General features: G+C 55.1%; 7 protein-coding genes across 7 annotated transcripts; 4 read left to right on the top strand and 3 right to left on the bottom strand.

Annotated features, from left to right (window-relative positions):
* Window positions 1-1,620: 1,620 nt before the first annotated feature.
* On the top strand, window positions 1,621-2,769 carry BGZ61DRAFT_457845 (uncharacterized protein). The gene is made up of 3 exons (XM_046246689.1): window positions 1,621-2,072; window positions 2,141-2,212; window positions 2,304-2,769. Exons 1-3 carry the CDS (start codon window positions 1,859-1,861, stop codon window positions 2,432-2,434), a joined length of 417 nt encoding a protein of 138 aa, XP_046100531.1. The 5' UTR covers window positions 1,621-1,858; the 3' UTR covers window positions 2,435-2,769.
* BGZ61DRAFT_457843 (PAB-dependent poly(A)-specific ribonuclease subunit PAN3) lies at window positions 2,770-6,245 on the bottom strand. The gene is made up of 6 exons (XM_046246688.1): window positions 5,953-6,245; window positions 5,712-5,835; window positions 5,529-5,640; window positions 4,839-4,966; window positions 4,689-4,783; window positions 2,770-4,640 (listed from the first exon to the last, which is right to left on the bottom strand). The coding sequence occupies exons 2-6, from the start codon at window positions 5,779-5,781 to the stop codon at window positions 3,117-3,119; spliced, it is 1,929 nt and encodes a 642-aa protein (XP_046100530.1). The 5' UTR covers window positions 5,782-5,835; window positions 5,953-6,245; the 3' UTR covers window positions 2,770-3,116.
* An 898-nt stretch (window positions 6,246-7,143) lies between these two features.
* Window positions 7,144-8,801, top strand: BGZ61DRAFT_536148 (uncharacterized protein; the record flags this gene model as incomplete). Its single annotated transcript, XM_046254355.1, has 2 exons — window positions 7,144-7,278; window positions 7,356-8,801. 2 exons carry the CDS (start codon window positions 7,144-7,146, stop codon window positions 8,799-8,801), a joined length of 1,581 nt encoding a protein of 526 aa, XP_046100529.1.
* Window positions 8,802-10,164: 1,363 nt separating this feature from the next.
* On the top strand, window positions 10,165-12,272 carry BGZ61DRAFT_76459 (uncharacterized protein). The gene is made up of 5 exons (XM_046257070.1): window positions 10,165-10,488; window positions 10,578-10,645; window positions 10,728-10,760; window positions 10,845-11,219; window positions 11,294-12,272. Exons 1-5 carry the CDS (start codon window positions 10,413-10,415, stop codon window positions 12,236-12,238), a joined length of 1,497 nt encoding a protein of 498 aa, XP_046100528.1. The 5' UTR covers window positions 10,165-10,412; the 3' UTR covers window positions 12,239-12,272.
* Window positions 12,273-14,642: 2,370 nt separating this feature from the next.
* BGZ61DRAFT_76434 (uncharacterized protein) lies at window positions 14,643-15,434 on the bottom strand. Its single transcript, XM_046257069.1, has one exon. The coding sequence runs from the start codon at window positions 15,350-15,352 to the stop codon at window positions 14,753-14,755; it is 600 nt and encodes a 199-aa protein (XP_046100527.1). The 5' UTR covers window positions 15,353-15,434; the 3' UTR covers window positions 14,643-14,752.
* A 1,319-nt stretch (window positions 15,435-16,753) lies between these two features.
* Window positions 16,754-18,413, top strand: BGZ61DRAFT_360262 (uncharacterized protein; the record flags this gene model as incomplete). The annotated part of the gene is made up of 3 exons (XM_046241160.1): window positions 16,754-16,840; window positions 16,913-17,166; window positions 17,222-18,413. 3 exons carry the CDS (start codon window positions 16,754-16,756, stop codon window positions 18,411-18,413), a joined length of 1,533 nt encoding a protein of 510 aa, XP_046100526.1.
* Window positions 18,414-18,722: 309 nt separating this feature from the next.
* Window positions 18,723-19,632, bottom strand: BGZ61DRAFT_481812 (uncharacterized protein; the record flags this gene model as incomplete). The annotated part of the gene is made up of 3 exons (XM_046249340.1): window positions 18,723-18,799; window positions 18,953-19,537; window positions 19,587-19,632. 3 exons carry the CDS (start codon window positions 19,630-19,632, stop codon window positions 18,723-18,725), a joined length of 708 nt encoding a protein of 235 aa, XP_046100525.1.
* Window positions 19,633-20,062: the final 430 nt, after the last annotated feature.

Genomic DNA, 20,062 nt, shown 5'->3' with positions numbered 1-20,062 from the left:
GCGGGGCCTTCTGAGCCGGGCAAATGCCCAAGGGCCAAGGGGGAGGATGTCGCGGTAGACTTTCTTGGCAGAGGTATAAGGTTGTGCGGGTGTGAGTGGGTGTGAATGCTGCAACTAATAAGGCGAGGGAGGGCGAAAGTGAGTGAGAGATTTGCGAGACTAGGGGTATAAGAGAGAGCAGGCGAGTGGCGACAATTCGCGAGAGGGAAGTGGAGAGACCAAAGAGGAGAACAGGATGAGGATAATGGGATTGACAAGGAGAGAATGGGGAGATGGTGAGGGGTCCGAGGAAGAGGGAGGTAAAGGGGCCACAGCAATGGCTATTGGAGATGCATGGCGAAGTTGTAGAAGAGTCTTTTTTGTCTGAGTCTGGAGATGCGCGCTGACGACGAGGATGATGCAAGGGCGGTCCACAACCCAACGGTCGCGATTTAGTTGGCCCTCGGGAATAAATTGCACATCGACTCGAACTCAAACGTGGCTGTTACCGCAAGTGTAAGACGGCGTGGTGAGAAAGCAAGTTTTCAAAAGGGTGAAGGAAAAAGTCAATAAATAGGTAGATGGATGACAGGCAAGAGACAAGAAAGTGCCGAGCCGATGTGGGGGGAGAATCCAGGACGACAGGCAGGAACAACCTAAGGTACCTGTAGCCAAGATATGGAGTCCGGACAGTGGGCGAAAGGTACTTTGTATTTCGTACCGACGTTCGGGCCTGTTTGTTCTTAAACGAATGGACGGGGAAACGGATTGACGGCAGAGCTACGGAGGGCTCTTTCAAAAGTCTTATCCAGAAGAAAAAATAACGCTAGTAAGTCAACCAATCATTAGGTAAGATATGAGGGAAGAGAGTAGCTCCCGCTTGTCTTCGAGACCGCAATGTTCGCGACGGACGCACATTGAAGATCGCTCCCGTGAACGGCATCATCGTAAGTGGATGGAGAGTGGCGCGGGAGGGAGGCAGCCTGGCCCGCAACCGCGCAGTTTATTGCCTCTATTTTACGTACAAAGAGATGGACGCGGCAATATTCACTTGGAGGTGGAGCAACATGTGAAGCAGCTGTGTTGTCCACATGTCAATTAAGCAAGCATCTTGCCTTGGCTGGGTTCTTGTTCTTGTGTCACCCCAGAGGAGGCTGTGCTGCATCACCTTTACATGGCCGGCATCCGGTCCGGATGGAAGGATGGGCATGGGAAACGTGCGACGCTGGAATTTGCATGGACTGCGTCTAGACCAGGAAGGAATTCGACCAAACAAGCTTAGCTTGCCACTGCAAGAAGCTCGGGACTGCATTAACAGGATGCAGGAATCACCACTTCTCTCCGCTCAGCGGGAGTCGTCCGCCATGGTTGATGCCGCGCGCTTGGAGCTTGTTGGGTGCTGGTGGCTGTATACTTGTTGGAGGATTGCCGCCAGAATACTACCCTACCTCTCCAGATCCTGACACGAAAATCTACCCACGCGACCCTTTTAATCTGCAAACGAGGGATCGAAATATGTATTCTGAGTTGGAAATCTAGTGAGAATTTTCATCGAATAATCTTAGTCTTGTGAATATTATAGAATTACTTGATGGGCCGGTGCTGAGGCGTCGACCATTGCTTGCCACTCCTCCAAACTCGCCCAAACTCGCCCAAACAGGCATTTAGCCAAATACGCACCCTCGCCACTCCAAATTCCCACGCGCCACCCACCTAAACCCCTCCAAAACCGACACCCCCCACTAGCCACAACCTCGTTCCCTCCCACCAACCCCACTAAACCCGCCATCACCACCGAACGCTCAAACCCAAGCTCTCGCTCGTCTAAACTCGCGACAAAACCACAGCCGCAACACCCACCGTACACCACACATGCGCCATGTCCGATAGACCCAATCACCGAGGCGGCCGCGGAGGAGGCGGTGGCCATGGAGGAAACTTCCGCGGCGGTAGAGGCGGCGGTCGCGGTGGAGGAGGCGCCGGCGGAGGCAACCAGTCTGGCGAGCGCGAGCGGCCCAAGAAGGAGAATATTCTCGACCTGGCCAAGTACATGGACAAGCAGATCAACGTCAAGTTCAATGGCGGCCGTGAAGGTATGCGGAGCGCCATACCGCCCGAAACTATTCCATTGCTACAGATGCTGACAACTCCGTCTTCGCAGTCAAGGGCACGCTGAAAGGTTACGACGCCCTCATGAACCTCGTCCTCGATGATGTCCACGAAGTAGTCCGAGGTGAGTCGCACACCGCCCCTCTCCCGCATAGCTACACAAGTGCGCGCACATCTCGGGACCACATCCCACTAACAGGTGCGCTCTGGAATAGATGACGAAGGAAACGAATCCACCCGCTCCCTTGGCCTTGTCGTCGTCCGAGGCACCCTCCTTGTCCTTGTCAGCCCCGTCGACGGCAGCGAGGAGATTGCCAACCCTTTCGTCCAGGCCGATGACGATTGAAGAAGGACGTCATTTTGATTTCGTGGAAATCTGAGGAGGAGCATGGCAAATCCACCAACGAGTCGGCCGTTGCGGGAGCTGCGTGTGCGGCAGGCCGACCCTGGGCTATGTGCTATGCCCAGGCTTCTTCTCGTCAAGACCCCCATCTATTGTCGCGATATCGTCAGCTATATGTGGAATAAGAGGCCGTGTGGCCCTCTCCACTTCGTAACCGATCTTCTCCCCGCGGCTTCACTGACACATGGCACATTCCTAGGGCAGGTAGCCTGCCACATAACGTCACATAGAGTATTGTCCTGTCGACTGTTGAATCAAGGCAAATAACATAAAGCCAAAGTACTATCATCTCGCTGCTTCGCATCTCGCCCAGTCCTCGCCTAGACATAACTCTCGGACACATACGAGATCCCAAAGGACCAACATCAACGCTGGCCCAACGCCTGACCCTGTCTTCCCACCCCTGTGACAAGAAGCACGCAGAGACACCCTTCTGAGGGTTGGTTGCGCCGCCATCAGCCAGATAGAAAGACCCCATCAGATCCTAGATAATCAAAATCCGTGTCCTCTAGCCAAGTTGTCGACAATGCTGTCTTCAAGGAATCTACAGTGTCCTCATTCAGCGCCTCAAGTCCCCTTGCATAGCTCTGGGCGTCCGCCCGATTGTAGCCATCCAGCCCATTTCCTAAAAGCTCCTTCCAGACTTGTTGCCTTTGACGAGCTCGCCAAACGCGTTGCCCAGCTGCTTCTTTAGCTCCTTATAACTGACGAGGAAGCTAGTCTGTTCGTCTCGACTCGTCAAGCAAATTCTCTCGTCCGTCCCGGCATCCAGCTTGTTTAGACACCGTATCATGTGCCCCATGTCCAGACCCGGGTTTCCGTTGCTGTCCACTTGGTGGAAGACGTAGTCTCGGAATAGTTTGAGCATATATCGCTCGCCATTTTCTGACCATGCACGATCGCCATCGAATTCCTGCCGTTCGTTGACAGCACCTAGCTTCATCATTAATCTGGCGATTCTGCCATTCTCCAACTCGCGGTATAGGTCCGAATTCAGTTTGTCAGTGGCATGTAGGCTCTGGTCCATAGTGGCGACAATGCGCCCAGCGATCCCTCTGATGAACTCATCAATCCCCTTCTGCGCTGGTGGTGGTTGTGGCGTGAGGAGCCAAAGGATCGTATCCCTTAGCTCCACCGAGTAACTCCGACTCATCTGTTCCATCGATATCTTGATATTGGAGAGGTGGATCGGCAATGTGTTGGTGGTTAAACATAGTAGGAGTCGACCGAATTGTACGAAATCCTCTTGTTGCAGCTCTTGGATGGGCCGTCGTGAATCGAACTGCACTACGTCTAGAATCGAGCATGCGCTGAGTCGAATCCGGTTCTTATCCGTTAGGATGATCTTGCTCGCGTCGATACACCGTGCTGCCAGGTTGATAGAATGGATGGCCTTCAGTGCGTTGGCAATCTGGGTAATGTATCCCCATAGCACGGCCTCCGAAAGAGGTGTTTTTTGGTGATACCGGCTGCCATGGGCAGGGTTTGGCGGCAGATGGAGCTCAGCAAGCGTCTTGGATAGCGGGTGGTAGTCCTGGACGAAAATGAGAGAGCTGTCTCCGAAAGCCCGAGTGGTAAAGGCATCCAGGATCGTCACCACGCTCCCATTGTCGATGCGGCGCCATTCCTTGACCAATCTGATGGCGTGTTCATTGGTCAGGCGATATCCCTCAAGCCGTCGCAGGCAGTACAAATTCCCCGTCTTGGTCGATGTAGCCTTGTATACCCAACTAGGGTATCCAAAGACGTTGGCATTCTTCCTATGTGTCGTGTCCAATGCAACGAGGGAATGGTAATTGTCCAGCTGTGGTAGTTGGGAATTGGGCATGACTTGCAGTGATGCTTCTGCCTTCTTTTGATACTCTTCTCGGAGCTTCTCAGCCAAGAAGAAATCATGAGTCATGCGATGATACGGCATCAAGTCCTCTCGATAGGGTCCCACAGGGGCATATAGGTGATGTTGGAGAGGCTGGAGAGATGTGGGAAAGGCACCTTGCGCCTGGAAGTAATTGGATCCATGGCCACCCAGTCCGCCATGGTCATCGGCGTAAGGATTGAATTGAGGAGTGGAGAGGCCCTGGCTCACAGTGGACATGGAAAAGGGGTCGAAGGAGACAGCGCCATCTTGGGCGGAGCCGTTTGTCGTTGTCTGTATTCATTAGCAAGATGGTTTGAAGACGGGCGCGCCGTGGCATACCGAGGCATTGAGGTCAAAGGTAGGGGTGAATTCGCGGATGGCGGCAGGGTTAAAGGCAACAGTGTCGTTTTCTGGGGATATAGTTGGGGTTCCGGCTATTCATTCACGTCAGCCAAGAGCACAGAACACATACACTGACAAGACACATACTGCTCAAGCCGCGTGGAGTGAAAGCTGGGGCGCTAGCGGCCTGGGAAGAGAATGTGGGCTTCTTCCCTCCAGCTTGGATATTTGCGGGGGTAAATGAAGGTGATTCGACGTTCAATGCCTTCTTTGATCTAAATATGCCGGTCTTATTAGCCATGGCACATGCTGAGGGTGTGGTCATGTTTGCAGGGATACGCCTCCGATGCCGCTTCTCAACGGAAGAATTGCGACTTTGGTCTGCGGGGAGCAACACCACGTCCTGACTTTGGATGTGAGAGAAGAACTCATGAGTGCCTTGCGAATAGTTGACTTCCGACGAATCCGGGGGTTTTGCGCACTTGTTGAACGTGTCCACCTCGGCGCGGCGAGAGGTGGCGCATCCCTCTCAGGAGGGGGAAACGTCGGCCCATGCACAACCACGTCAGGCGACACCAAGCACCCCTCAAACTTGTCATGACGCTCTTGCAGGTGCCGGTATTTCCGCCCGATTTAAGGATCGAACCAAGTCGTTAAGAGCGGTCCTTTTCCAGGCGGAGACAAAGTTCTCACTGGGTGTGGAACTTGCTTGGGCAAGAACGGCGATGGTTGGTCGGGCCATTCGTGGAGGGGCCAAGTCGACGAAAGGATCTCTCCTCCGGACGATACCAGGTAGACACAGTTCCAGACAGACGAACAGAAAGAAGCATGACCTACATTTCTTGGTTGGAGTTTGTTTTGTTTTGATCATGGCTGAATGCGCAACCCTGATCTTCGTATCGGCAGTGGCCATAGATGAGGACGTTTCGGCAGAGAGTATCTTTGTTTTCTTGGGGCCGGAGTCAGCTCGACGGCAAGAGTTGTCCGAGGGCATGTATATATGCATATTGGTTCACGTACCGCGTCCCTTGGGCCTCGGAGACCCAATCTGGCGGCGAAGATCGGCCGGTGGATATCGCGACGTCGCCATGGTCAGTATGATATGTTGAGGATGTAGCCGCCCCCTTGGCCGAATTTACGACGTCTGCCATCATTGTTAGCGGGTCCGCGGGAGAACGAAGCCGGCAAGCGGCGCGCAGGTGAAGGAATCGAGGTGGACCGCGAGGGTTGGGAGCGGCGGGATGGGGGGAGCGGCACGTACTTGACTCTGGCAAGCATTTCCCATGGCTCAATTGATCGAGGCGACCGGCCGCCCATGGATTACGAAGAGAAGCGGGGGATATTAGTGGGCTGGTCGAAGCAGCCGGGGAGCGCGGAGGAGGGAGAGGCGGCGGCCGAGTCCAAAAGGCAAAAGCGAAGGCGGAGGCGAAGGCGTCGCCCTCAACAAGCGACCTAGTAGCCGGTGCGAGGATGTAGGTATGTAGGTATGTCGGTGGGGGAGGGAGTCGCGGAGGGTTGGGCGGGCGAGACTCAAAGTCGCGAGGGAAAACGGGGGGCCGCTGGGCGACCAAGAAACACTACGCGCCAAGTGTCTGCGCAGGTACCCCACCAACTGGTTTGTGCGGGAGGGTACCTGGGGGGTACTTGGTGGCCGTCTCTCCCCCCGCCAGCGTCCAATGACGCCAACAAGCGTTGCACCCATGCATTGAGGTCCCCTTCCCTTAATTGCATCACCCATTGTCTCATTGTCGCACGACTTGCAGGATCGGGCAAGCTTCTCTGAAGCAGGTTTTACCATCGCACCGCCTGGGAATTACAGGGCAACTGCCCGGACGACAGGGACCATGTTTCATTTATCCGACCTTCTTCCACCAGCGTGATTTGCGATGCCATGAGATTCGCCCCCGCGTTCCAACCCCCCACTCTCCCGTGTCTCGCTCACCTACACACATACACGAGCGGCAACCTGACCTGGATAGACGAATACTCCGGGGTTATCCACTAAGCAGAGTTCCTCTGACAAGCGCCGACAGCTCCTTGACACGCGCAGCGGTGATCCACCCAACGCCAATCGTCATTGTCACCGGACCTCCGAGGCAACCTTCCGCAGGAACCACGGCACTACTCACGGGTAGAGACAGATAGTTCAACTCAACTCAACGAGCACCCGCCCTGATTTTCTTGTCATACTTTGCACTCTCACATCACCTTGATCCACCCACCCGTTGGGCCCAAACGGACAGATAGTGCATATACTTTCTTCGGACGGCGCACAAGGTGCATGCCCCGGCTTTAAAGGTTGCACCATTCCCTCGCGAGACCAGACTTTGAATCATATCCTCCCAACTACCGCCTGGACGACTACACAACGCAAGCACCCGGCCGAAAACTATTCCGCGACCGCCACTTCCCGCCCTAAGACCCGGGGGCCGCAGGTTTCGAGTCCGGAATCATGGCCGAAGACGAGTTCGACTTGGGACAGCTGTCCACAAGCCAACAAGATGCTCTGAACCAATACACCCAAGTCACAAACCAGGAGCTCAACGAGGCTATCCCGTTGTTACGACGGTCAGAATGGAATGTTCAGGTATGGCTTGGATGTCCCCTTTCCTGACATTGGTGCCTTGCGCTTCCTGCTGGCGGCTGCTGACAATGACAATCCAGATCGCAATCGCCAAGTTCTTCGACGGCGAAGCTCCCGACCCGCTCGCCGAGTCACTTGCTACACAAGATATTCCTCGATCATCCGCACGACATGAAAACCTTCAAGAAAGCTTGTTATCTGCCGCCGCGCGACCGCACCGAGGATCGCAAAGACAACGCACCGACCCCGCCCCCAGAATCGTGCCCCAGAGCCCAGTGACGGGGCGATCGCCGTGGCTCATTGGACTTCTCCTCGCACCATTCGGATGGGGTTGGAAGGCGGCATCGACCCTGTTCCGCACGCTCATCTATGCACTGTCGTTTTTACCGGCATCAGTCCGTCCGCGCGCAGTCACCAGCCGAATCTCGACCGGCTTCAGGGGCACCAACGGCCGACGGCCACTTATGCCCCGAGACACAGCAGCAAGGTTTAAACGCGAATTCGAGGAAGAGTACGGAGAAAACGAACTACCATTCTTCGAGGGTGGGGTAGCGCAGGCGCATGACCTGGCCAAAAAGGAGCTCAAGTTCATGTTGGTCGTCCTCATGTCCCCCGAGCACGACGACACCGAGTCATTTGTCAAGGAAACCCTTCTTTCTAAGGAAGTGACAGACTTTATCAAGGACCCTACCAACAATATCGTGTTATGGGGCGGCAATGTGCTGGATTCAGAAGCCTATCAGGTTGCCACCGAATACAACTGCACCAAGTTTCCCTTTTCGGCCGTGGTATGCCTTACTCCAAAGGAGGGCAGCACCCGAATGGGAATTGTGAAGCGGCTCGTCGGACCTTTGCCCCCCGCCACTTACCTTTCGGAGATAAGAGCCGCCATTGAGAAGTACGGGTCTGACCTGGACGGAGTTCGGGCAGAACGAACGGTGCAAGAGGTCACGAGAAACCTTAGGACAGAGCAAGATTCGGCGTATGAGCGATCATTGGCCATTGACCGAGAACGTGCGCGCCAAAAGCGGGAGGCCGTGGCTGAGGCCGCGGCAGCGGAGAAGAGGGCCCTAGAAGAGGCCGAGGCGGCGGTGAGGTTGGAAGAGAAGCGACAGGAGTGGCGAGCATGGAGAGCCACGACGATCCTTCCTGAACCTACGGCTAGCGATAAGAGCGTCGTCCGGGTCGCGTTAAAGATGCCCGAGGAGTCCGGCATCGGCCGAATTGTCAGACGGTTCCCGCAGGATGCGCCCTTGGAGGAGCTCTACGCATTTGTGGAGTGCTATGAGATTCTGCAACAGGAGGGCGAAGATGTGAGCGGTGACAAGCCTGAGGACTACGATCATGAGTTCAAGTTCCGGATCGCATCGATCCTCCCGCGAATGGTTTACGAGCCCAGCGCGACAGTGACGATGGGACAAAAGATTGGCAGGTCTGGAAACCTGATTGTGGAGGACATCACCCCGGAATCGGAAGACGAAGACGACGATGATGACGAGGACGATGAGGCTGAGGATGAGGACTAAGGGACTAGCAGAAAAGTGATAGACTGGTGGTGTGACGCCCGTGTACGTTTGAAGATATTTTGCATAGCGGTCACTTCTTCACAATGTTTTGCTGTTGATCAATGATTGGTGGCTGAGGACTGGCAGGCAGCGCAGAGGTCTCACGAGGACTCTCTCGGCGGTTCTAGGGTCTTTCAACGGCTGAGCACGTTGGGCAGGGTGGTATCCATGCTAATGCGCGTGGCCAGCCCCGTATTGGTGTCGACGGATAGAAGTACCGAGACAGATTCTTGGCAATGAATGTGATGTGCTTTTTGGTATTTGTGGTTGCACATATTAGACAGGAGGGCCACTTTAATCTCATCATCTGCAGACACAGCACAGACAAAGGGCAGAGTGAGCCTGTTGCGATATATCGTGGTGGACGACACGGAAGTCGTGCAAATTGGCTCATGGGGATCCATGCATGGATGACTCGAGGGTCCTCATGCCTAGCTCAAAGACACGCGTTTCTCTCTCTTCTTTTCACGGCGGCCTCCAAAATGCAGGCTCCAATCGTCATGTGGCACGCCCACACGACAAACGTCACCCTCTTTCGTCCAAAGCTTTTGTCAGAGATACCAAGACTTGGGAGAGGGGTTGATTGCGTAGGGCTGTGAGGCTGTGCAACGGCACTATGTACATAGTACACTCTCCGTGAGGCGGGCCGCTCCTCTCATACAGCAGGTACAATACTAAAGTCCCTGGCCCTTGCAAATTGGTTGGGCGTCAGCATTTGGCAAGAGACAAACAAGCCGGCGTCTGCTGCAACTCGCATTGTACTGACATTTGATTGCATCTGATGCGCTTGCCTGCACCTGCCTGCATTGCACGCACCAGTCCGCCTGCCTCGAACACTTACCCCGGATCTTCCGCCTAATTTGCTTACATAGGGGTCTATCTCCTTTATTTTCCGCAACCCTTCTACCCTTTGTTGGCCGCCGACCGTTTCGATAGTATCGTCATCCCCTGTTACGCGCGCAGTACCCTGATTCGCTTGCAACCCGGTAGGCAACACGAGCTTCGGACTGAACTGACCTGGACGACGCCTTGGTGACGGTGACAGTGACGCACGGGGCTTGGTCCGAACGCGCATTCACGCCTCGCGCTCTGGCGACTCCTCCACCACTCCGCCTCCCGCGGAACGAAACTGTGACTACAGAGACGTAACTGTGGAGGAAGAAAAACCCACTGCCAGGGATTCAACAGTTGTTGGTCGAATCCTTCAGCTTTGCGCCCAGGTCTTGCACCGTTGCTCTGCTCCTACCCGACTCCTTCTCATCACCAGGGATCCGTAAGACCCTTGCCAACTGCTTATCCCAGACAACCGGCGCTCCAATCAGTCAACCGTCACCGCTGGAAAAGCATCTGGGCCGTCCCAACCAACAAAGCCTCCCAAAACCGAGGGAACGCTTCGGTTCACAAACACATCATCGCCATTTTCCTCCTCTCTTCACCTCGCCTCGCCTCTCGAGTCTCTCATCTCTCTTCCCATTGCCGAACCTCCGCGACCCTCTTCCGCCCTCCTTTCCCCCCACCCGACCATCCCGCGCCGAGCCTGCTGTAGGTGGCGCGAGTGCTGAAGCAGCAGCCATGAAGTCCATGAAGGGGCTCAGCGTGAATAAAGTCTTCGGCAGCATTAGGAAGAAGGCCAGCAATGTGTCAGCTCGTACGCGCGACCCCCAAACTCCCCACAACACCGACGCCTCTGTCGCCGTTGTCAACGGTCGAGACAGCCACTGACGACAGATGTTACAGGCAGTTCCGACGGTGTCAGCGGCACCACGCCCGCCTCGACCCCCGAAATCACGGCTCACAACAGTGTGGTATGTGTTCATCCGTTGCCTACGCCCGCCAACGTCGCCAGTGTCTTGGTTTCTTCCCGCCCGCCGCTAACATCAGCCTCAGAAAGCCTTTTGCGAGTCTGGAGGAAAAGCACAGGTGAGCAATCATCAACAACCTAGGCCGGTCAAGCCGCCGTCCCAACCCCGTCGGCGTATGCTAATCAGCGCGTACCTATTATAGAGCGATGAAGTCCTCTTCCTCCCCCCAATCGTCGATGCCGCCGAGTGTTCTCCGAGCGCCGCCGCCGAGTGCGCGCGCATCATCCGCAAGTACATGTCCCGAGACTACACCTCGCGGCCATCATGGCAGTACAACGCCATCATGCTCTTGCGCATATTGGCCGACAACCCGGGTGCAACCTTTACGAGAAACTTCGACCAAAAGTTCGTCGATACCACTCGCCAGCTTCTGAAGGGTGCGCGCGATCCCAGCGTGCGCCAGATCCTCATGGAGACGCTCGATGACATGGAGCACACAAAGATGGATGACGAGAACCTGGCCCTGATTATATCCATGTGGAAGAAAGAGAAGGAGAAGGCATACAAGGACCACCCGGTACGCCCACTTGCTCGTCGTAGTACCTTCGTCCAGACCATATCCCCGTTTACTAACACATACACTCCTCCTAGGTTCGAGGACAACCATCGATGCCCCAACCGCCTCCCCCTGGCCAAGCTCCGTATAACCCCCATTCACAAAACTACTTCGCTCGGAGCCACTCCAACAAGCGACTACCCGACCCCGTAGAACTGGCTAGCCGCCTCGAAGAGGCTCGCATATCAGCCAAACTTCTCGAGCAGGTGGTCATGAACACCCCTCCGACCGAGATGCTCGACAATGACTTGATCAAGGAGTTTGCCGATCGCTGCCAAAGCGCTTCCCGTAGCATCCAAGGGTACATGACGTCGGAGAACCCCACTCCAGACAACGAGACCATGGAGAGCCTCATCGACACAAACGAGCAGCTGCAGACGGCCCTCAACCAGCATAAGCGTGCTGTCCTCAACTCTCGCAAACACCTCGGCCTCGGTCAGCGCACCGAATCCAGCACGCCCGTGAGTATGCCCCAGTCCAACGGGTCTGGAGTCGAAAGGCGCGACGAGCATCGATCCTCGTCGGACTCTCGCAACCCTCCGTTGCCAGACCGTCTCAGCCCGACCGGTAACGGTAAGGGCAAAGAGACGGACGACTATGCCCCACCTCCCGGTCCGCCTCCGGGCGTAGGGTCCTCTAGTTCCGGCTTCAGGCCGCTCCCAGACCAGGCCTCTAGTGAACCCTTTGAGGACCCCTTCCGAGACCCTCAACCCGGCGGCTCGGCCACCCACGCGGGTCCCAGCTCCAACGGCGACTTCGACAACCGCCTGGCCTATGAGCCCTTCCACCCCGGCTTCGGTACGACCGAGAGCTACCTGAACCGTCAGGACAGTGCCGCTGGCAAGGTGGCCATGCACGGTGCCGCGACTTCCGAGACAGTTGACCCGCGGACGCGACGACTAGCTACCGACGAAGTGTCAGATGACGATGACCTCTATGATGCGCCATCTAGGACCAAAGAGGCCCCACACAAGTACTAGAGGATCGAGCAGTACGATAGGGAGTAGGATTGGCAGTCCAAGAGGCCAATCGAGTTGGTCGAATGAGCTAAAAGGCGTTTGACGTTGAAACGCATTGGGCACCAACTTGCTCTTGACTTAGCTTGGCGAAAAGGTGTTGAATACCTGTTGGGGAGAGGATTGGATAGTCTTTGGATGGAAAGCATCCCACAGAATAGCATAGGGCGGGTGGCTGGCATGGCGAAAGGACGGATCCCCATAGCGTTCTTCTTTCACATGTATTGTATTGCAACCGCGTTCTGGGAATGGAGAAGCAGATACCACCCTCTAGCTCCCCTAGCTCCCCTAGCATCTCAACCACTCGCAAGTGATACCGTAGCAAGCCCATGCACCAGATTGATTGGATTAGCCTCCTGCATCTGCGCCAGTAGCATGCAGTGCCCCTCGGCGTACAGGTACGACCTGGGGAAGGGCTCGCTGCCCATCTGCCCCAAAGTGGTAGCATGCTCCCCTGTCTCCCGATCCCTGGATGCATCCTCCGAGGATGTAGGCAGATAGGCACAGTGGTAATTGCGACGAATCAAGAACACGGCAGGGCGTCAGCAGTGGTACAATCGCACCTCGCCGAGACAGGGTGCAAAGCCCGGCGTTTCCAGTGCGATTTGTGATGGCCACAGGTGTGGCTCATGATCCGGCGGGCTGGGCTTGGGATTGATCGTCACCCACCAGCATCATGAGTAGGCACTCGATGGTAGTGGCTTGGCTCATGTACTGGTAACTATGTAGTACAAAAATTCACGAAGCAATGTCAAGGCCACAGAGAACTCAGGTTTCACGAGGAGCGGGAGATTGACCTATTTCTACGATTCTGTTTGTTTGTCTGAGCAGCACCAGATGTGTCAGCTTCTCAGACAAATCCCAACGGACCGAAACGAAACGAAACAAAGAAAAAGCAAGTAGTACGGGAGCTACTAGAATCAGTATGCAGCTCCGGGAAAAGGAACAAAAATGGGGACATTGACCGACGTGGTGCCAGAGTGTCGGGGTCGTCGGTTGTCGCTGCGACAAGGGCCCAGGGGCAGTTCAGAAATGAATGTGACTAACCGAGGATGAAGAGCACGTTTCGTAGTCGATAAACCTGGCCTTCGAGTGTGCAACTGGAAATTGCCCGTGATTAGCAAGGCCTTCAAGGGCATTTATACGAGTGCGCTCGAATCCTTCTGGTTTTCTTCCCGGCAACTTGATATGTATATAGCTAGCTGCATTACAAGGTCACATCCTGTGCATTCGTCCACAGACTGACGACACCAGAGAGGAAGGGTCCATTGAGCCGTGTGGATCCCAAGTTTGCGATGAGCACGGTATGTTCATGACGCTGTGTTGCATGGGCGAGTAGCACGAGAGCGGCGGGACCTGGAACAGATGAAGCTGGTAGCCTGTCGCCTGCCTGGGCGGGAGTACATCCAAGAGAGCGGAGGGCATCTAGAACCTTTTAGAGCTGTGGCTTTGTCTCCGCCATGAATCGAGGGATGCGAAGTAGCTTAGCAGCTAATGAGTAGTGATAGTAATCAGTAATCTATTGGTTACAAACACGTAGATCGATTAGGTAAAGCAGGAGTTGGATTAGCCTACGGACCGGTGAAGCCAATCTCAATACAAACCACACCGGGGAAGAATCTTGGCGGGTCGATGTGGACAGGTAAGGGCGAACCACGGCTAAGATTCATACAAGGTAGCAATTCTAGAGGGAGTGGCGCTTATGAGGACGGTGGTTCAGGTGTGATTTTGGTGTTAGTGATTAGTATGGTGTTGGCTGATGCGGTGGTGCGGTGGTGGTGAAGTTGGAGAGGCGCGTGTTAGTCGCTGGCGATGGGAGTTGGGGAGGCACCTTGCCGAAGACAGTATATCTTAATATCGGAGGTGATGTTAGCTTCGCTAGTTCCATGGCAAAGCGAGTCGCGATCCAGCGACTAGGCAGGTACCACATAGGTAGGCAAGGCAGGTGCCAACCCACTGACCTTCCAAAAGCAGGCTGCCAACATGAAGGAAGGTCAACGGTATGGTCCTGCACTTTCCCAACTCCACCGGGGACGGGGACTTGGAAACTCCGAGTGGTAAGTGGAAGTGGAAGTGGCGGTGGCGGCGTCAATTATCCAACCCAGCCCAACCCAGAGCTGGTCAGAATCGCGAAGCCAGTCCACAAGCTGGTCACAATTGCGAAGCCAGTCCACAATTGTGCAGCTTTACTTTCAACCGAACTCAGTCGAGACGCAGCCCAGAAATGATGACAGCATCATCAGCGACATAGGCAGAGCGACATGGGCAGAGCGACAGAGCAAAGGTCAACCAACCCCTCTGTCGGCAAACAGGGAAACGCAGTCATCTTTAAGAACATCGGTACCGAGCAAGCGAGCAAACTAACACATCCTAGTAGCCCCCAGCACGACGAAGCGACTGCGAATTGCACTGGCTCCCAGCAGGGCGGTCTGGCGAGTGCAGACGCGGGCAGAGTCGCCCCAAGTTCCAGACTCGTCCTCAACGCAGCGTCAATGGCATAAGCGACATGGATATGACATGCAAATGCATTAGGAAAGACATGGATGGACGGCGGGGATGCGGCAGGCACGCGGCGGACATGCGACGACGGGATGGGGACCTGCTTTGCATCAAGCCGCCCCAGTTTCGCGGCCCCGTCTCGTGCGTCTCGTTGCGTCTCGAGCGGGCGATTGGTTCCCGCTGCCACGCCATGAGCCAAGGGAGCCGAGGAGGGGCGACCGTTCCGCCGAACGTGGCTGGACCCAGTTGCCTATTTCGGGACATTCTTGCGAACATATCAGATTCGCGGTGGGAGATGAGGCATGCCTCATGTCGAGACTCGACGGACGCTTCAAGGTGTGACTGCTGTTGGTGACTTGGTGTGGGAGCCATGGCCATCTGCAGCGCGTACCACGACACCCGCCGCTGGCTGGCTCTCGCTCTGGTTCTGGTTCTGGTTGTGGTTTCTGGTTCGTACACGTTTTGCGTCGGTGGTATGCTTTTGGTGTATGTCTTGGCCGGCAACACGCACAGCAAGACGGATTCAAAACGCAGAAAGGCAGACGAGACGGTCGGACACGAGTACACAGACAAACGCATGGCACATTCCCTTTCGATTTGTGCGCTCCGTCGATCCGCGAGCAACCCGCTCAGTCTCACGCTCGCTCACATCGGATCAGACGCGAGAAATAATCCTCGTCTTGTTATTTCTTTTTCCTGCCCCCCGCCAATGGACCCGTCTTGGAAAGTGGGCACCCTGCATCTTCAACGACAGGCCAATCCATCGTCAATCCCATCGATGCATCCATCCCGTCGTCTCTCGTCATTGATATTGGTCTGAGGGTCCACCCTTTGAACAAGTCTCTCTCCTTGTTTTGCTTCCGTTCTTTTACACAGACACACACACATTTTCAAGGGGGTGTACTCTCTTGATGTCGTTTTACCCACCATGTCTCTGCCCCCGTCTCTCCATTCGTCCACACTCATGTCGTCTTCACCATCCTAACATGGCGGAGCTGAATCTTGTCCTGGCCTTTTCTTGCTTCCCACAAGCCAAACCCTGGCATTTTCATCATCCACAATCTGTCGCTCTACATTAGTTCCTCCACACATACGACGACAACACACGCCTGCCGCCCGATTTGCCTCTCTTAGGCGGCTCGTTTATCTCCACATGGCTTACAAAGTTGGCCCTCTCGCTCGGCCTGTCCCTTCTCCACCATTGCCGCACTCTATCCTCCCCCGTCCAGGCTCCTCATGACGGCCCAGACCCTGTCCATCCGCTAGCATTGCTCCCTCTCCCTGAGTCTCCTTGAGGTCGCTCTGTGGTCCGTTCGCGCTCTGGCTTGCGCACCATCTCCTGTCTCGTCCTCTAACACCTCTCTGCCAGCCGCCATGGCCATCCACCACGTCTCCGATCTGATGACAGCGGCTGAGCCTACTCAACCCCTGCTCCCTCCTCCATTCACATATGCAACCTGCTACGTAGCCGTGCCGTCAGGCTTGATAAAGACACATATATACCTGCTCGGCAGTCCCAGCCGCCTGCATGGCCCCAAGCAAGTGGCTCCCTCGCTGACCAAACGCCATTCTTCTCCATCTCCATCCCTGGCTAACGCCCCTGCTACCGTTCCGCCTCCTCGGATCTGCGTCCACCCTAGGGCCACCATTCCTCCCGCCTCCAATTCAACCGTCCGATGTCCTTTCGTTACTTTCACCCCAACCAGCCTAGTGTCATCTGTCAGAACCTGGCCAGACTTCCGGATTCTTCTCCCCGCAGACTTACACCCTCGCATACATACTCAGCCCACTACCACTCTCCTCTCTTACCGATTCAACAACTCGCATGGTCCCGTTTTATTCTCCCCTCATTATTCCTCGTCAACTATGCGGCCATCCATGGATCTCCTTCTCCCATCCCCCTCCATTTCCCTCTCCTCAGTTCTTTCCTCGGCTTCTCCCTCTCTCTACTCCTCACACCCTCTCGTCCCTTCTCGCCGCATGGCCTCCCCTCTGAAACCAACCCCTGTGTTGAACATATCATTTGAGCATCTCAGCTCGGAACTCTTGGCTCTCATATTCGAACAAGTGAGTTTCCATCTGCCCCCCATGTCACTCATGATCGTCTGCCCAAACACAGCACTAATCATGATTCCCCAGCTTCGAGATGTGGACTCGTCCTCGCTAGAGTCTGTGCGCCTAGCCTCAAGGAGGTTCGATGCCATAGCGACGCCAATTGCCTATAGGTTCTTGACCTTGAATGAGCGTCTTGTTGCACCCGATGCCGAGCAACGTTATCCCAACGCCTTTCGTCACATCTCCATTCACACAAACCATGTCGACGTGTCTAGTAATCTGGACCCAGAGGGTATTACCCGTATTATTCTTGGGATCCAGAGGCTTGCCTCAATAAGGTATACTGCATCACTCCGCCGTAATCAACACCTTACTAACATGCCGGGGCGGTAGATGGCGATACGTTATTGGGGCTTTCAACGCTGCTAGCATATGGTTACCTTCAGATGTCCTGAATTCTAGCCACAAGCGTTTTAGTAAGACCAAGCTTCATGTCGAAAACCTCCCGCTCTGTGAATTCGACAACCATCTCCGCGACTGTTACACCCAAGCCATCCCTCCGCACCTATTAACGTCACTCAAACTAACGAGTGCCTCACCAACCCTTTCCACTCGACTTGGACCCTTGAAGAGCCTTCTTCTAAAATCCCCCCAACTCCGGACTTTGCACTACGAGGACCGCGGCCAAGGTACCAGCTTCGAATTCCAGCCTGGCGAGCGATTGCCCCCCTTCGCCCAACTACTTTTACGGTCTTACGATTGGAACCACTCTCCCGAGGACGTCCGAAAGCATTGGGACTTTTCACACATTGAGTCTTTGGAGTTGGTATCGGTGCCCGTGTTCAACTTCCTATCGTCAATCTTTTTCGGGGATCTCTCGGGCCTCCATACATTACAAGTGGAGGACTACAGCCATCTACCTGATAGGAGACAGGAAGCGACTGGTGGTCTCTACTTGCTAATCAAGAACCATATCCGGGCACTCGAAGTTCTCGATATAACATGCCATACTGAAATATTTCCCTTGGATGCAATTCTAACCCATCGACGATCGCTTAAAGTTCTGCGATTCCGAGACCACGTCGGCTTCGTGGACGATGATGGGAAGTGTCCGACATTGTGGGATGGCCACGTCAGGCAGCTCTCTCAACATCTGGCATTGGTCCATACGCTGGAGTTAGATATGGACGTCGGCTTGTGTGACACGCCCGAGTTCCTCCGCGCCGTGTGTGCCTTTCCATCCCTACACACCGTGACTTTGCACGTACAAACCCTCGTCCACCCTTTCGACGAGACCCCCGCCGTCGAGGACCGCGATTTTAATGCAGCTATGCAAACATTCCGGTTTCTTGTCCAGGGCAAGCAGCAGGGTACCTCAACGTCGTGGAGGCGAATCACCATCAATGTCGGGGGCTGGAAGCGCGTCATGGTCCGGCGACTAGGTAGTGCGTGGCATCGGCAGAACGAGATGGGTATTTATGCGGAAAGATGTTTCGTCCTGGAGAGAGATGCTTGGGATCGGTTGGCAGTGCGAGAGGAGATGTGCCTGGAAAACTCGAGTCGGCGAGCCAGCCCGGCCCCTTAAGTCATGGCGAACCGAACTATTCAACTTGGCCATCCTTGGAAATAAATCTGTCGAAGCTGGATACGACTGGAAGCAGTCGGGCTTGATGTCAATTGGTGGAGGGATATCGATTGGCCTGATTCAAGCGATGGCTTGGGTATCCCAATACTTGGGTGTTTAATTTAATACACGGATGAACACGAATTTACGAAGACACGACCATAGACAATAGTCAACCTGAAGAGAAGAAAGGTTGCAAGATCACGGTTCATGTTATTTCCTTGAAAGACGACTTAGTGGATGTCATATTGCGTCTTGGTAGTATATTGGTCAAATGCGCCCTGGAAGTTGGTCTTCTACTTGGGTGCTTGCTTCTGGGCTTGCAGCATGCTTGGTCTTTTCGAGATCTGAGATTTGACAGTAGGGTCTACGGAGGTATATCCATAGGTGAAGAGAGGTGGCATGGTCGGGAGTAGGGAGGAGAGTATAAGTGATGATATGGGTACGGTATGACAGGGAGCCACACGACAGCTCGACCACCGGTTGCTGGGCTCACGCACAACGCCTGCGAAGAGTATATGTTGGTGATTTGATCCAGAGCCCAAATTCTAAGCTAAACCAAGAAGACGCGGTGCGGAAGACGACGTTCAGAAGCCAGCTCCATGCCGTCCATGACTCCATAGACCTAAATAACACGAGCCCTAACAGCGCTGATCCTCCAACATGATGCCAGTTGCCAACACGCCGTACGACTCTTCCCAATGGATCCTCCGTGACGAGAACAGCCTCCACGCCCCTTCTCTTGAGTATATACGTCGTATGGCCTCTCCCGAAGTGTCCCAGGCCATCCAACTGCCCCTCAAGCATACCGGGAGCACCTCGTCCACCATGGCCTTTGTTTGATTCTTCTGCCCCGCCTCCCGCGCTTCTCAGGCTCGAGTACAGCCCAGCTAGGCCGTCCTCGCAGGTTCGACGCGGCGACACGGCAGCCAGGCGGCGGCTCAGCGGCGTGGGCTCTCGCAGCGCCGTCTGGCCTACGGCAACATGGCCGACTGTTTGTTTTCGATCGGCGGCGGTTCCCACTTTGTCTCGCACGGTCGCGGCTCGCGCTGGCTTGCGACCCCTTGCAATCCGCTTAAAGAGGACTAATGCGGAGCAGCGGTGTCCGGGCCGGGATCCGGGATCGCTCCACACGACGGCGAGCGGGACGGAGGAGGATTTTATCACGGTGAGAGGTCATGGAGAGGTCATGGGGGAGTCATGGCGAGGAGAGGAGGGCGAGGATCCGCGGGCTGGATGGGCTCGAGCGGGAAGCTATTCGGACGCTCGGGAGGGGCGGGAGTGGCCATGGACTTGTTGGTTGTGTTGGTTCTCGAACTGGGCTGAGCTTTGGGTGGGTTGGTTTTAGATTGAGCAGGGGTGGCCTCGGTCCGTTAGGCCGTGGTTCGTGCTATTACGATGGATGTAACGTATAGATTCTGGCATCTAAATGATTGAGTAGGGCGTACGTTAAATGGCAGTCAGTGCATTTTGTTCGTTAGTCGTCGTGCCGTGCAAATTAGCACACCAAGTATCAATATCACGGTCCAACTATACTCCAGGGGCAATGCCTCAAGGGTCATCCCTCCACACGAACGACGAACCACAAACCACACAACGTAGCAGTCGCT

Source organism: Ilyonectria robusta, assembly GCF_021365365.1.
Source record: "Ilyonectria robusta strain PMI_751 chromosome Unknown BGZ61scaffold_19, whole genome shotgun sequence".
NCBI lineage: Eukaryota > Fungi > Ascomycota > Sordariomycetes > Hypocreales > Nectriaceae > Ilyonectria > Ilyonectria robusta.
This window is presented reverse-complemented; position numbering and strand designations above follow the sequence as displayed.

Bases quoted from the DNA above. Each gene is read 5' to 3' on its own strand.
- BGZ61DRAFT_457845 (XM_046246689.1), top strand. From the start codon at position 1,859: ATGTCCGATAGACCCAATCACCGAGGCGGCCGCGGAGGAGGCGGTGGC. The intron at 2,073-2,140 runs GTATGCGGAGCG...CCGTCTTCGCAG, and splicing joins GTTCAATGGCGGCCGTGAAG to TCAAGGGCACGCTGAAAGGT. The intron at 2,213-2,303 runs GTGAGTCGCACA...GCTCTGGAATAG, and splicing joins TGTCCACGAAGTAGTCCGAG to ATGACGAAGGAAACGAATCC.
- BGZ61DRAFT_457843 (XM_046246688.1), bottom strand. From the start codon at position 5,781: ATGGCGACGTCGCGATATCCACCGGCCGATCTTCGCCGCCAGATTGGG. The intron at 4,784-4,838 runs GTATGTGTCTTG...GTGAATGAATAG, and splicing joins CACTCCACGCGGCTTGAGCA to CCGGAACCCCAACTATATCC. The intron at 4,641-4,688 runs GTATGCCACGGC...TAATGAATACAG, and splicing joins CCTTTGACCTCAATGCCTCG to ACAACGACAAACGGCTCCGC.
- BGZ61DRAFT_76434 (XM_046257069.1), bottom strand. From the start codon at position 15,352: ATGCGTTTGTCTGTGTACTCGTGTCCGACCGTCTCGTCTGCCTTTCTG.
- BGZ61DRAFT_76459 (XM_046257070.1), top strand. From the start codon at position 10,413: ATGAAGTCCATGAAGGGGCTCAGCGTGAATAAAGTCTTCGGCAGCATT. The intron at 10,761-10,844 runs GTGAGCAATCAT...TACCTATTATAG, and splicing joins AGTCTGGAGGAAAAGCACAG to AGCGATGAAGTCCTCTTCCT. The intron at 11,220-11,293 runs GTACGCCCACTT...CACTCCTCCTAG, and splicing joins AGGCATACAAGGACCACCCG to GTTCGAGGACAACCATCGAT.